Source organism: Scomber japonicus, chromosome 8 (assembly GCF_027409825.1).
Source record: "Scomber japonicus isolate fScoJap1 chromosome 8, fScoJap1.pri, whole genome shotgun sequence".
Classification (NCBI taxonomy): domain Eukaryota; kingdom Metazoa; phylum Chordata; class Actinopteri; order Scombriformes; family Scombridae; genus Scomber; species Scomber japonicus.
The window spans coordinates 19,889,054-19,904,312 of record NC_070585.1 but is presented as its reverse complement, the minus strand read 5'-3'; the positions used below and the strand labels follow the sequence as shown (position 1 = coordinate 19,904,312).

The 15,259-nt window shown below is 41.9% G+C and overlaps 1 protein-coding gene across 3 annotated transcripts in view; it reads left to right on the top strand.

Moving 5' to 3' along the window:
* The window catches only part of dlg3 (discs, large homolog 3 (Drosophila)), a 79,258-nt gene extending 64,072 nt beyond the window's left edge, over nucleotides 1-15,186 (top strand). For all 3 annotated transcript variants that reach the window (XM_053323207.1, XM_053323208.1, XM_053323210.1), the window contains 11 exons: nucleotides 3,488-3,602; nucleotides 5,881-6,057; nucleotides 6,198-6,273; nucleotides 6,846-6,945; nucleotides 8,570-8,611; nucleotides 9,738-9,788; nucleotides 9,894-9,995; nucleotides 10,081-10,253; nucleotides 11,350-11,459; nucleotides 11,543-11,634; nucleotides 11,971-15,186. In XM_053323207.1, coding sequence (XP_053179182.1) covers nucleotides 3,488-3,602; nucleotides 5,881-6,057; nucleotides 6,198-6,273; nucleotides 6,846-6,945; nucleotides 8,570-8,611; nucleotides 9,738-9,788; nucleotides 9,894-9,995; nucleotides 10,081-10,253; nucleotides 11,350-11,459; nucleotides 11,543-11,634; nucleotides 11,971-12,077 — 1,145 coding nt within the window. In that variant the 3' untranslated portion in view covers nucleotides 12,078-15,186. The remainder of the gene's footprint in view (nucleotides 1-3,487; nucleotides 3,603-5,880; nucleotides 6,058-6,197; nucleotides 6,274-6,845; nucleotides 6,946-8,569; nucleotides 8,612-9,737; nucleotides 9,789-9,893; nucleotides 9,996-10,080; nucleotides 10,254-11,349; nucleotides 11,460-11,542; nucleotides 11,635-11,970) is intronic.
* The last annotated feature ends 73 nt before the right edge of the window (nucleotides 15,187-15,259 follow it).

Genomic DNA, 15,259 nt, shown 5'->3' with positions numbered 1-15,259 from the left:
GGGGGGAGTAAGTGGAGAGTGAATACCAGTTTATGTCAGGCAAACTGCCTGGAGAGTATTCTCAGGGGTTGGGGCCCCAGCTTCCACAGACTTCTGATGGAAGGCCAGCACTGAAGAGTACAGGAAGCCTCAACAGAGCGCACCCCCCCCCCCCCCCCCCCCAACTCTCAGTGGCACACTGGAGTATCACCAGGTCTTTAACTCACATTCAGCTTGCAGAAATGGAAGAGGGGTTTACACCCACATGCTGCCCTGCCCCACTATCAAGGAGTGTAATTACACTAAAAACTTTGTATGTAGGAAATGGGAGGAGGGCTGTGGAGGAAACGTTAAGCTCCATCCTCATCACACCAGAGTGCATTACAGAAGTTTGTAGAAATAGTTTAGTCGGGGTCTATATGTTCCTCCTGCAGTATCTTATTGTGGAGGGGGTTTGTGTGTTTACTGGCTCAACTATCCCTGAGAACATAACACACTCTCACATTACAAGTACATGCCTGCTGTGTTACATAACTGGATCAAAAGAGTCCCCCAAAATAAAAAAGCTGTACGACTAATGAGGACACGCAGTGGGAGTGAGAGATACAGAATAGTCCCAGTTTCTATTAGCTGTCTTTTCTTCCTGTGGGTCACTCCTAAAAATATAGGCTAGCTCTTGTGTATTAAGTGCTTTAAGGGACTGAGTATTAACGTTGATAATCATAGGCACCCAGTTTCTAAGCATTACAAGAGTGTGCTTGTGTTTAGATGTTAATGAATAATTGATGTTGGATTGATCGCTGTTAAAAGTCTGGACAGGATCAACTTATGATTCAATCTTAACAAGATGTTGTTATGTTCATAAATCAAACCAATGAGAAGTGTGATCAGATACCTGCAGTGGCCTATCATATTTCTTCTTTATACGAGCTTTAGCTGTTGTAGTTGACAGCCCTCTTCGATGAGGCAAGAATGGGTTAAGCTCTGAGCGCCCTGTATGTTCATATGCTATCCAAAACAAATGGCAGGTTTCACAGTTGTGTTATGTTTTATCTTTTCAGTTTTGGTTGGCCATTTGTTAAACAAGCTAAGGCAGAGTGGTGCAGTCAAATCAAACCATGTCACTATTTTTGGAGGGGATGTGGAGGTTGAATTTTACGCCTTTATTGGATAACTGACAACAGAGTGATGACAGGACATTAAGGTAGATAGAGACAGGAAAACAATGGTACTAGGCCATATGTGAACTGTGGACGTTGGAGTCCAGGGTCAGCGATTGTGTGGGCACCTTATTTTAGAGGCTTTTAATTATTAGTCATTGGCCATTACCACGGCCAGCAATCAGTTGGGGAAATTGCTTAAAATTTGCATCCTTACTTGTTAGTGTTTGAGGACTGTTGAGACTTATTTTTATTATTTACTCTCTGTGGTTGCTCACAATGCAGACTGACTACTGAAAAATGTGTTTGCATTACTGTTGCTCCATGTGGTCCTTGTTTGGACGATATAAACAGTTGGTAATGTATTGTAATTTAACACGTTGGGTCTGATACCTTATTGACACCTTTTAACAGGTGTCACCGTATAATCCATTTTAGTAGTAGAGACAAATGTGTAGTTTTGCTTTTCTCTGTAACTGTTTCACAAGATTTTGATCCCCCCGTTTTTGAAAAACAAATCTTGCCTTTTTAAAGTGTGTTTTCCTCTTCAGCTCCACAGACATTGTAATGTGTCTACAAAGATGACAGAATTGCAGAAGTGCCTGTATTCTCTCTTATCATTATCAACAAGGCGTGCCAGCAATTTATGGTTGAGCTTATGATTTCCACCCCACCTCCCTAGAGACGCTTAGAGCTGGTTGTAGATCAGTGTCCACAGTATTTGCAAAGCATTTAGCTGCTAGCACCTGTGCTACTTGTAGCACTATCTCACCGGTCCAGCTTTCAGCCAACCCCTCCAGGTTGGTGGTATGGTGACGCAGGGCATTAAGACTGCTGCTTTCTCTATTTAGCTACTCTTTGTCTTGTCCCTCGGCCCCTCCTCCTCAAAGCTGCAGCTTCTTGTGCTCTATTCTCTCATCTCTCCTATGCTCGAGAGCCAAGTGGACAAGTCTGAATGGCTGTTTCCGCATGTGCTGTCCCTGTTGTAGGAGTGCTAGGACGTTGCTCTTGGTTACCGACAGTCAGGCGGTGTCTGGTTACCTCACCTTTGCAGCGTCACTTTGCTGTATTGTTAACCCTTTGAGCAGAGAACAGGGTGGAGAACGGCACCAGGCATGGGGCGGGATGTGTGTTTGCTTTGAATCCCCTTCAGTGTTCGGCGCGGGTGGGGGGGGGTTTAGAGTTTAGCTGACCTGAGGCTTGTTTTTACACCTGCCCAGAATTTTCCCAGGAGCTTGGAGTCGCTTCGGCTAAATCATCCTTGTAGGCATGGTTGTTTGTTTTTTCAAGGCTACTTGTTGGCTTGTTCGACAGAATCTGGACTTTGATCACTTGTTCACGTTACAGGAAGTGTTGCCGGCTACAGATGATAAGCTGTAAGGTAGGAGATAACCTCTACAGGCATGACAGTAAAAGAGATGTGAGGAATAAATGAGGACAATGTATATTAACAGGTAAATTATGACCAAGACATAGAAATGTTGTTTTATTAGAGCATTAGTGTAGCTTATCACATATAATGATTTTAGTTCTCGTTTACCATTTACAGATCAATTCCTGCTCATAGCAGTGGTGCAACACAACACATTAACATTTACTAACTCTAACTACAGTACTTTTATTTCAGCAGCAGTTTCAAGTCTAAAATTGCCAAAACATTTATGAAAAGATTGGTTGCTCACATTGCTGCGGTGCCGTTGGTCCCAACGCCTTCTTTGTGTGATCACATGTGAGCACCCTACTTGTTTTTCTAGCTGCATCTGCCAGTCTGTTTATCTTGCTGTGTGCTGTGTGGTGCGGTGGCCTAGCTTGTTCCAGCAGCCTGGGTACAGAGGATGCTGCGCACAGCAGGCTAATGAGAGCATTCTTAATGAGGACGTCCAGGTGGATTCATACATCATCCCTGTACTCCTGAGTAGCAACTGGATTTACACACCTATGAAAAATGGTCGTGCATTCGGATTTGTAGGAGGCCTTCCCTTTTTTTAACCACCCTATGTTGAACTTAATTAATCTGTATAATTAATTACCTGATATGAGACATTACTGGGGTGTGTAAGGCAGATCTGTGATAAACCATCTGTTCCTGGGGTCATTAATCATCCTAAGGATTTGCTGAACCTTTCTTGTGTTCACTTGCGCTCACTGCAGCATGATCCAAGATCTCCAACAATTTTCCAGTGAAACAAAGAAGCAGTCTCCAACACTGTTTTTTGCCCTTTCATTCAATATCAACGTTCAACGTTTGTGTATCACTCTGAAGGCCCAAATAGGGTAGTGTACGCCTCAAGATCCATATTTGGGGGGAGCTGTTCATAAGATTTGTTTTGTGGTTTGTTTCCTTGCAGAGTATAGTCGCTTTGAGTCCAAGATCCACGACCTGAGGGAGCAGATGATGAACAGCAGCATGAGCTCAGGATCAGGCTCCCTGCGCACCAGTGAGAAACGCTCCCTCTATGTCAGGTAAGGCTGCAGCAGATACGCAGACCCTCACATAACCACTCACAACATCCAGTTCTAAGATGTGAAGTCAAAATAACCACTGTTGCATAATAAACCTCTACCTGCCGATGGGGGTGAATAAAGCCTGAAAGCACACACTGTCAAAAGCAGCCACACTTGTCAGAGTATGCTGGCGTGACATATATGGCAAAAATGATAGTATGATACTTCACACTGAGTTATCAGTAGGAGAATGTCTACTTCAGTACATTGGGTTAATACTATTCTGTGGAGATCCATGTGTCTCAATATTTCATGGTCCACAAATAAAAACAAGATTTATAAATGTGTATCACGATTTTTGAGTAATTTATGGTATTCTAAAATGTATTTTCCAAGATGATTTTAGTTAAACCCTTAAAATGTTGATTGTTATTATGTTGGGGACATGACCTCAACATGCTTGACTTGACAAAAACAGTGAATTTCAAGTTTCCAAAATTAAAGCCATGAAAGACCAGAATAGTTCATGCAAAAATCTTTGATTACTCTTTGATGGGTGAAGAGCTATATGTTTTTGGGAAAAACACCTCTCACACTTCATAATACTACATGAATGCGCTGAAAAGACAGGTGTCAAAGTTTTCCACCAGCACTTATATACAGCATACATTTGTAGAGGTCACAAATCACAAATTGTTAGCTTTTCCAAAGCAAATATTGTTATGTTAATGAACTTGGGGTTAGAAATATATGTGTAGATTACTGATTTAACTGATGTTGTTGTTTTATTTGTTGTGGACTCAAAAATGTGAAAACTATAAATTATGCAGAGTTTATAATTTACAGTGTAAATAGTTTTTATCAGTGGATGACCATGTATTTGTAACCAATAGTGAAACCATTTTTCTCTGTACTTTTCATCATTATCAAATAGCTGATGGACAGGGCATTCTCTGTCGTTGTTTTGATTCCTCATAAGATACTGAGTCTACTTTGTATAATGTAGATTGACGGTGAAGCCTGTTGAACTGACCTGCGTTATAACATTATGGGCTGGTCGCCAAACTGAATGGAGGCTCATTTAGGAATTAAAACAGGTGGCATCCTTCTGCTCTCACACATGCAGGCGAGTCACACAGGACTCACAGGGGTGAAGGTGAAAGCCCTGTATGATGTAACTCCATAGCCCAAGTGCTTCACCATATTTCTACTGGAGCCATAATGCGCTTCACTTAACAGCTACATTACCAGATTGATTTTGGACATTACCAGGATATATCAAAAGTATGTAGGTGTTACCTGATTGGACGCCTGCGATAGAGAGAGGGAGTGTTTAGCAATCTGACTTATGCCTCTCTTATAGACCAGCTCCTATGAGGCATGTAGAGCCTAGCCTGCTCCTGTGCGGTTGACTAAGCCCACAGTTATGTTGGAAAAGCTGTCTACTTAGCCGGCTGATGTAGGAGCCGCCATGTCCTCCCAGCACAGCCTCAGGAATGTGGAGGCGTTAAGCCTGCAAGGTGTACTCAGAAAATAAAAAATACTGTGTCACATGTGCAGTAACATTGTCAAGGCTACGGGTTTTATTATCATTGGCTGTTGTAAATTAACTTTTTTTTCCCATGTAAAGCACACTTAGCAGATAAGCTTCAACTAGATTGCATCATGACAGTTTCGGCAGTACTGTTTACTTACTACCAGCTGCAGTTTCAGTTGGCAGGAATCATTTAACCAAAACTTTTAACTGGAAAAAAAATCTTTTTTGCCACTGTGTGTTTGTCTTCTGCACGGTGGTATGTGACCTGTAGGTGTAGGTCAAGTGAAGTTTAAACCTGTAAAGCAGGTATTAATGCCGCTTCAAAAATGAGTGTTGTTTTACCTGTCTTACAAGATAGTGACGCACTCAGTCAGACAAACAGTGTATCTTTGTAGTGGAAAATATGTGACAGTCAGAAACGGCAACATTCTTTAATATGTGTTTTCCTTAATAGGTTCTGGCACTTTTTTCCGCCTTGTGATTGTTTGGTTACATACATGTACTGTTTTAATATAACAGTACAATGCATTATGTGATGTGTCTGAATGTATCAGATTTTACATTGTAGTCTAAATCTCAACAGTCAAGTCATAGCCTACATGAAAGTAACATGAAGTGATAGTTATACGTTGAATAATGAAATGCAGGAAATTCATAACTGCCATTTTGTGCCTTGTGTGGACACTGAGTAATGTGATCTCCTCGCATGTGGAATCTCTACACACAAATTCAAGATAAGAACATTTTGTGTTTCTGTAGAGCTCTGTTTGACTATGACCGAACGAGGGACAGCTGCCTGCCCAGCCAAGGCCTGAGCTTCTCTTACGGGGATATCCTCCATGTCATAAATGCTTCTGACGACGAGTGGTGGCAGGCGAGGCTGGTCACACCACATGGAGAGAGTGAGCAGATTGGGGTCATTCCAAGCAAGAAAAGGTACAATTACTCCCCATTCGCAGCAGTGTACTAATACCAAACAAGGCTAATGTGACTGCTGCCATTCATGCCAAGTCTATCTCAGCTTTCCTGCCTAAAATGTACCTCCCTTTCCCCTTTTTTTTTCTTCTTCCTTTCAGAGTGGAGAAGAAGGAGCGGGCCAGGTTAAAAACAGTCAAGTTCCACGCCAGGACAGGCATGATTGAGTCTAACAGGGTAAGTGTAGAAGACCAGCTGCGCTCTGCCCTGGTGCCAGAGAGGCTGTCTTCAGAGCTGATGCTGGGCTCCCAGGGAGATGGCCTACTTCCCCCTGAGTGTGGGAAAGGGACCAGCACCTGCTCACTGAAGCAAGCAGAAAAAGCGCTCATATTACTCGTATAGATTACACAGAAGCTCCGTGGAGATGAGCGGTCTCTGTAACCTCCACAGCTCGTGCACTTAGAAAATGTCTGCACGCCTGTCAGAGACGCATCTGTCAGATTTAATTTGCAGAAGTATAAATCAGCTGTAATGTTGTGTCTGTATCATCTACAATGCAAGGAGATTCAATTTATTGCAAACAGTGTTTAAGTTGGTAAACAGAAGCCTGTTTCCTTCACATTGATATGCCATTCATTTTCACCCATTACCTGCTTCTCATTTTCATTATTTGATGTGTATTGTTTGTTTACATTTCATTTGTTTTCTTGCATGGGTGTTGAGTACCGTTCATTGAAACCCATTCTGTTTTTGTTTTCACCCTCTCATTGCCCCCCCCCCCCCTTTCTTACCCACGCATCAACAAGCAGCCAGTCAAAGTAAAGCGCAAAAAAAGCTTCAACCTATCACGCAAGTTCCCGTTTTACAAGAGCAAGGAGAATATTGTGCAGGAGTTGGTGGAGTCTGAACGTGAGTACCAGCTGTGTGATCGAGTAGGGGTAGGGGGGGCTGTTTTTTTTACCGTTCCTTTCCCCTTCATGCTTCAGTTCTGTCTCTCAACTTTCATCTTTCCGCTCACCTCCAGGGATGGTTTGTGTGATGGCACCACTCTCATCCCTTTTTCACTGTCCCAGGGAGATACCCCACATGCAGCGCCAGCATCAGGCTGGAGATGTGGGGTTCTCTCTGGTGTGTCTGTGCATCTGTCTACGGGCTCCAGAGGAGTGTCTAGCTGTATGTGCTGCCAGCTGCGTGTGTGTGTGTGTGCAAGTTCTTGGCTGCATTAACACACAGGCCTTCTTCACACTGAGATGCTACTCCTTGTATAAGTCCTGATCAATTCTCCAGTCAGTCACTGACCCACAACAAGAAGAATCTCATTAACTGGACTGAAGCTTTAACACTTAACAGGTCAAAATCCCATTTTAATGGGATTGGGCTTGTGTAATTGAAAGGCCATGGCTTACTATGAACAAAGTGGGGCTCAGGCTTAATGAGTACAGCACAGCGCCATGTGTCAGTGGGCTTGGCGAGCACTACACACCACTCCTCTCCTTCTCTGCCCCAACTCTCACTAACCTCTTCTTCTTCCTGTCTGCTCTCTTCTCTTGGTTTCTGCTATCACCTGTCGGGACACCTAGGACTTCCCAGGGTTAAGCGATGACTTTTATGGATCAAAGAGTTTGAGTAAGTGTGTGGTTGTACTGTGTCAAGCAGCTGTCCCCTGAGCTCAAAAAAAATGCTTTGTCACTGCAGACCCAGCTGGGAATGCTAAACCACACACATTTAGAGTGACACACACTACGTGTGCGCGCACACTCACAACACACATACACCTACTCAGATTCACAGTACATATAAAATATGCATTCCCAAGGGAGGGTGAGTGAGCGTTACACTTATTCTGAATGTCTCATGGGATCTTTATAATAGATGTTTAGTAGAGTTTTGTCAGATAAGGTCACACAGAGCTGGAATATATCTGTCACCAGTGCAGGGTGTTGCTATGCCTGGTTGGAAACACTTTTTCCCTCCAGTTCCCCCGAGTCAGTCAGCTCCTGCCTCCCTCCTGTGGACCAAATTTTTTTTCCCAGGATGGCAGTCATGACCCGCCCTCCTCTGCCTCTGATTGGCCAGTACTCATTGCTTTTGTTGGTTGGGTTGGTTAGATTTAGGCATGAGGAATGAGAATAGTTAGGGTAAGAATATCAGGGAAAGCCAATCAGAGGTAGAACAGGGCGAGTCATGACTCTGCCTCCTGTGGATGATGTAAAGCCTGTTTTCTTGGTCTTTTGCCCTGATATGATCCACTGGCACAGATCTAGCAATACAAGGGAATTGTAGCTCATTCGGGATATAATCACCGGAAACACTTAATTTCCTATTGCTTGCACTTAAAACCACTTCCCTAATATTGCGAGAGCATGGCTTCCGCACCAAGCGAGACTTCTGTTTTCTTTATCCCCTTTTTTTTAATGGCCTAGATGTTGAGAAACAAGGTGCTTTTCCCCATTAGGCCTTTGAGGCAGGTGAAAATCATGTGTTAATGGCTGTTTTTGAGATAATCTGCAACTTGTTCTTATATCCTTTACAGAATGCCTGACATCCAACACAAGTGACAGTGAAAGCAGTTCGAGTGAGTCACATTCATCTTTCATGTTTTTTCTGGTTTGTTTTAAACTATCCACATAGATGAACAACATGGCATGGTAGACAGTGTTTCCCACAGATCGGAAGGTAATGTGTGGTGGTAGGCCCGGGGGGGGGGGGGGGTGGTGTTCGGTAAACTGTCCGACCGGGGGGGGGGGACCTGCTGACCGACCGGTGAGGGACATAAAATGATGGAAACACACGCGGTGTGCACGGAGGGGAGGGGCTCTGTGTGTGTGTGTGTGTGTGTAGGCTATGTGAGAGAGACGTGTGAGTGACAGAGAGACGGAAGGGGAAAGGAAATGCAGCTTAACGAATACGATGCGTATTTTTAAAATAGCGTTAAAAAAATTATTAATAACGAAACGCAATATGTGGCGGCCGGTGTTGAATCTGTGGCGCACCGCCACGAATTAGTCTATGTGTGGGAAACACTGGTAGAAGTTCGTTTTAAACTATCCACATAGATGAATAACATGGTAGAAGTTTGACATATCACATCCTTCATGGTAATACCAGTATAAATAGTAATACTAATAGACATTTGATATATTAAGATATTTTAAGTATTAAGCAAACATACTCTGCATCTAGTGACTTCGCCAACCACAACATGACTCAAGGTGACAATGATTAATCCATCATGACTTTGTATGTTCTCTGTGTGGTCATTCTTCAGAGCAGCACGTCACAATATAAATAGTAATAGAGGCTAATGAAGGAGTTACCACACAGGGGAGAGCTAACACTGTTGCCAGACACCAGGCTGAAGTTAGTTTGATAATCGAACGATGGATCCACATTTGCCCTGAGTTGAAGTTAGTCTTAAGTTCAGTATTGATCATCTGGACTCAGTTGTCCACCGTCAGTGCAGCAGAATCCTTCTACATCAGTGATTCTGATCAATTATTTTAAATCAGGTCACAGAGCCACAGCTGTGCCTTTTTCTGCTCCTCCTAAAGAACCTGTGAATCCACCATTACAATGTATTGTAATCATATTGATATTGTAGTACCTTTTCTTATTCTTGGTATTTATCTTACAAGTCAGTCTTATATTACTTATTTAAACGAGACATAACATTTCTGATGATTTTTTTTTTGTTATCACAGAGGGCCAGGAGGACACAATTCTCTCCTATGAGCCAGTCATTCGACAGGAAAGTGAGTATATTGTTTCCTTGCAGCTTGAAAAACCACCTAGAACCTCTGCTACGGACTGTGTGCTTTTACAACCAACCTCACCTGCTGTCTTTGTCTCACATTCAGTCCACTACACAAGACCTGTCATCATATTGGGCCCAATGAAGGACAGAGTAAATGATGACCTCATCTCTGAGTTCCCCCATAAGTTTGGCTCCTGTGTACCCCGTGAGTTGACAGCACAACAGATCCAGACAGTACACTAAAAATAGCAACAGTGACCAAAATAAACTTTTTCCATTCCTCTCCACAGATACGACTCGTCCAAGGAGAGAGAATGAGATGGACGGCCAGGACTACCACTTTGTGGGATCACGGGAGCAAATGGAGAAAGACATTCAAGATAATAAATTCATTGAGGCAGGCCAGTTCAATGAGAACCTCTACGGGACGAGCATCTTGTCTGTGAGAACTGTGGCTGAGAGGGTATGCAACAAGAATTCTATTTCTCTGTGGGGTTGAGTTACTAGACTGGGTTTGGTGTAGTTGGGGTGTAACAGGACAGCAGACAATTGTAAATGATGATCTGCTTAACCTTTGGAGCCCAACAGATGTAATACTCACACCCCTACATCTCAGTTGAATTCCTCACCAAGTATTAATCACAGTAAGGTGGAGAATATATAAAGTGAAACAATGCTGGTTGCTTGGCTATGCAAAGAAGTGTTGGCGTGAATAATAATTTTAAATTTATTTCAAATTTTATCATAGCTACAATTTGCATACTGTGTCCATCTCCACCCCCATTACTGTTTGAATGACTCATCATTGCATAGATAAGGAGCATATATCACAAGAAAGACTAGACCTGGAGCTTTTTAATGACTTTAGTCACATATTGTACATACCAAGGTAATCAAAGTCCCCATCAGTTCACAACATACCACTGATCAAAAACGCCCTTTCCGACAAAGCGTTGCTGATCTGGTTTTGAAGCAACAGCACATTTCTGCATTATCTGCAGTATAGGGCTGACATTACATCCTACTTTGTATGAAAAATAAATATTTATATGTGAATGTATTTGTTTTTCATTGCAATGATTCAAAAGTCATGGTGAAAAGACCTGAACAGTTCACATGTGGGAATAAGCACGTTTGAAACTGCTAAATCAGAGAGTATCCTACCGTGATTGTTCTGATATTGCCAGATTCCCAATCTTTCCTACACAGTTACGAAAATACATCTCTACAGCCAGTTTTTTAAAGATGAGATACGTTTTTGTTTCATAAGACTAGTATAAAGGACTAGTATAAAAATGTGCAAGTTTTTTCCATCAAATGATGAAAGATCTGAATATCCTGTTTTTGAAAAGGAAAAATACAGGATGTATGGTTAACCCTTACAATGACCAAATTAAGAGCTTAAACGTAAAGGTGTTCAAATTACCCTGAAAGTAGCCAAGGCCTCACAGGGTTAAACTTTCCCATTTGTTCATAATAGTTAGCAGTTTGTGACAAAAATCTAAAACTTGTATTTTTTTATTTTATTTTTTTTACAAACTTACTCTGCCTGCCCACAGGGGAAACACTGCATCCTTGATGTGTCTGGGAATGCCATAAAACGACTGCAGCAAGCACAACTTTATCCGATTGCCATCTTTATTAAACCAAAATCCATTGAAGCCCTAATGTAAGTTGGAGCTTTGTACATATTCAAGGTATCGGTGCATGTCAACTTGTCTGTGATACTAACCATAACTCTTTTTTTTTTAGGGAAATGAATAAGAGGCAGACGTACGAGCAGGCCAATAAAGTCTTTGACAAGGCAGTTAAGCTGGAGCAAGATTTTGGAGAGTTTTTCACAGGTGGGTTCTGCTTCCTTTTTGCACTGGGTTACTGACAGATGTTTGTAATTCCAAGTAGGGCTGCAACAAACATGTTCATTCATTTAATTCATTCATTCATTTAATCTGTCAACTATGTTTTTATTAGTTGTTTGATATGTCAAAGGAGAAATCCTTACAATGTAAAAACAACTTAAAGATATTTGGAAAATCAAAATGAAGATAAAATACGGAAATTAAACAAATTCTTACATTTGAGAAGCTGGATCCAGCAAATATCATTTTGGCTTGATTAAACAATTGAAATGATGACTGTATGGATGAGTTGATTGATTAGGTTTGTGTTTGTATCTCCAGCTATTGTACAGGGTGACTCACTAGAGGAAATCTACAACAAAATCAAGCTAATCATTGAGGAGCAGTCTGGTCCCTACATCTGGATCCCCTCTTCAGAGAAGCTCTGAGCTCCCTGCCGTCCCCTCTGCGTCGATGCAGAGCCTCCCCTCCTGCCTCCCAGAGACCCCACCCAAGCCCAAATAGCCCCCCTCCTCACCTCCTTTTTGCAGATATGTTTCATATCAAGTTTTAGTGTCATCATTATGTTACTCTCTAAATGAAAAAGAAGTCTTATCACCATTACTGTGACTGTGCACACCCCTGCATGAGTTTCTCAACAAATCCATTCAAGACTGGAAATGCCATTCTAAAGGAATTTGTCAAATGACAACAAAAGGGAAAAGGAATAAAATCCTTTTTGTAGACTGGGACTGACTGAAGATCAGAATGTTTTACAGAAATCTGGACAGAGGAGTTGGGATTCAGAAGAAGTTGCAGGGGAACAGAGACAAATCATACCAAGTTGGAACACTTTGTAAATGTTCATCAAATCACATTTAAAAAGACACGCAAGATGAAAAGTGAAGACCAATTAAGGGTTTTTTGGGGTTTTTTTCTAAAATGACTGGATAAAATCTAGCCCTGCTGATGGTACTGTTCAAGGAGTCATCTCTTGTTTATAATGACTGAGGAAATTATCGGAGGAGTCTACAAACTGGTGATCTATTTATCACAAACCAGCTTGCTGTTTGGTCGTCTGCCAGTTGTCTGTGCTGCAGCCGATAAAGACATCTTGGGAGGCAGATCAAGAGGAAGAAATGCGTTGTGAATCTCTACATTTATATTATGAAATCACGAGATAAATGATAAAATCCTACTGAGATTTTACTACATATTAAAAACTACACATTTTACACTTCACTAGAATTGTCAATTTGGAGGGCTGTTAGATTTTGTTTTTCCTTTTGTTTTTGTTTTTTTGTTGTTTTTTTCTTTTTCTTTTCTTTGTGGGATTTTTTGCTTGTGGATTTTAGCTGCTCTGTGTAATGGATGGGGGTAGAGAAGTGTAACTGGGCTCTCTGCAAAACACCAAACTGCCTTACATCAAATACAAATTCTGTTTTGTGACTACCTGTTGTCTGTGAGGGAGGCTGCACACAATTGACAAGGAAACGAGAGGAAACCTTCTCATCTTTCCTTACTTTTTGTGTCCTCCAACTGCCAGGAGGCCTAACTTGAGTGCAATAGATAAAACAAAGTCTCACCTCTGTGGGCGCCTTTTTCTCCCCTGTATTTCAGTCTTTTTCCTGTGTAATTAAAGACCGATTTGGCCATTGGATTACAATTTGGACAGCCAAAGCCTCCTAACTCATGTTGAGCAGCAGACCACCCTATTACACTCTCTGCCTTCCAAGAGGATTCTCTTCTGATTGAATGGTCACATGGTACTGTCCTATCTGCCGCCATGATGGTGGCCTTAAAACGGGTAGAACAAGACAATAATTGTATTGGATGTCCTAACAATTAAAGAGTCAATATAACCTGTTTTGGATTGTGCCCCTACCAAAAAAAAACAACACTAAAGTTGGGTTTGATTAAAGCTATATGCTTTGTGTATCTACAAACGTATGAATTCTTAATGAATCTGTTGTTGGCAGATGCTGAACCACTGTGTTGAGCTCCTAAGTGCGTCTGGAGTGAGCTAGACCAGTTCAGGAATCTAAACGTACAGATACCATTTCCCCTGCGACTGAAAGGCCGTGTTTGGGCGATGACATAGTTCACAGCAGTCAAACGTACTCATGGTACTGTCGCTTTTAAAGGCATTTTCAACTGAGTAGTATAATCAGGTTGTATTATGTGTCTTCTCTTTTTTGTGAGGCGGGGAGCTTGTTCAACGCCATCGGTGTGGTAACCCTTGAGTTGGCTTTATGGCATCACCAGGATTGAAATGACCTGCTCCACCCTCCCATGCAGATCTTGGCACTGTATGTTAATGTGTGCATGCGAGAGGGCACGTCTCAAGAAGGAATACTGTCGCCCCTGATCCTGTGAACGTTCTCGCTTTTCTTCCTCAACTTTTTTGAAGAGTGCAAAGGGATTTTTCTTTTCTCCTCAGAGAGCCAGACCCAACATGAAGTGGTAACCTAGACCTCTGGGTCCCCTGCTCTCTCCCACACATAGAGCACCTGTACCTGCAGGCATTTTCTGAACAGGTGTGCCCACCTGCCAGGCACCACTGCTAAACCAGCTGTCATTACCTGTGTCAAAACCAGAGTTCAGGGAATAACCGAAGGGAACAGAGCCATTTATAAACTGCTTGCAGACTGTTTCAAAGGGTGTGGTAGCTGTACAATGTAAATAAGCCCCCAGCAGATCCCCCTCACCTGTGCTTCATGCATGTGTGAATCAAACTGGGACAAACATGTTTTATAGACCACAAATGTCAGGTAAGTAAAGTTTGAGCTACTCTTGAGATATAATTTCCATACAAATGTGCTGTATTGTTGGTATTTCTCTTCAAATGCCTATTGGAACACTTAACTAGTCAGTTGGGAATTCGATTCCCTAAAAATAGGGCCTGTCTACATGTGATTTCTTGTGGAACGTGTCTGGGTGTATAGATTTAAAAAAAATATATTGTAAAATAATTCAAAAGAGATGCAGGCAGAAACCTACACAATATCACAGAAACCAGGAGCATTGATCAATACATCATTTAGAAGCTTAGAATTGGTCCTCTCTGGTGTTAGTTGAAATACAGCTGACTGTTAATGATGTGTGTGGTATTCATACCTCAGTCAGCCATGTCAAAGCCCAAAGAACTTGATTTCATTTTACTCTTTCCATTGAGGTTGTGATATATAACAAGATGGAACCTGAATGCCTCTGTGTGTGTATAATTGATGAGGGTCTTTGTTCTGATGAGAGAAATGATGACATATACTTTTATTTTTTGGGTGGGGGGGGGTCAGGGTTCTTGTTTGTACTTTTGGGTGATGATGTTTATGTTATAGCACATCTGTGCAGTAAGTGCTTGCAAACATGAACCCTTTGATTGTACAGTAGTTTCCTTCCTGTCACTGCAGGTGGTACAGCCTATCAGGACACTTGGCCTCATGGTCTTCCCTGTCCTAGTCATGAGGGAACATAGTCCTGCTACTTTTGTTTGGGTTTTATTTTGGGACTTGACAAGAGTTTATTTGTTTGAGAATAAAATATGTGACTCAGTTATGATTTTGATGTGCTTGTTATTCCACTGACTACAACTGAAATAACTCAGTGGCTTTAGAAATAATCAGAACATAAA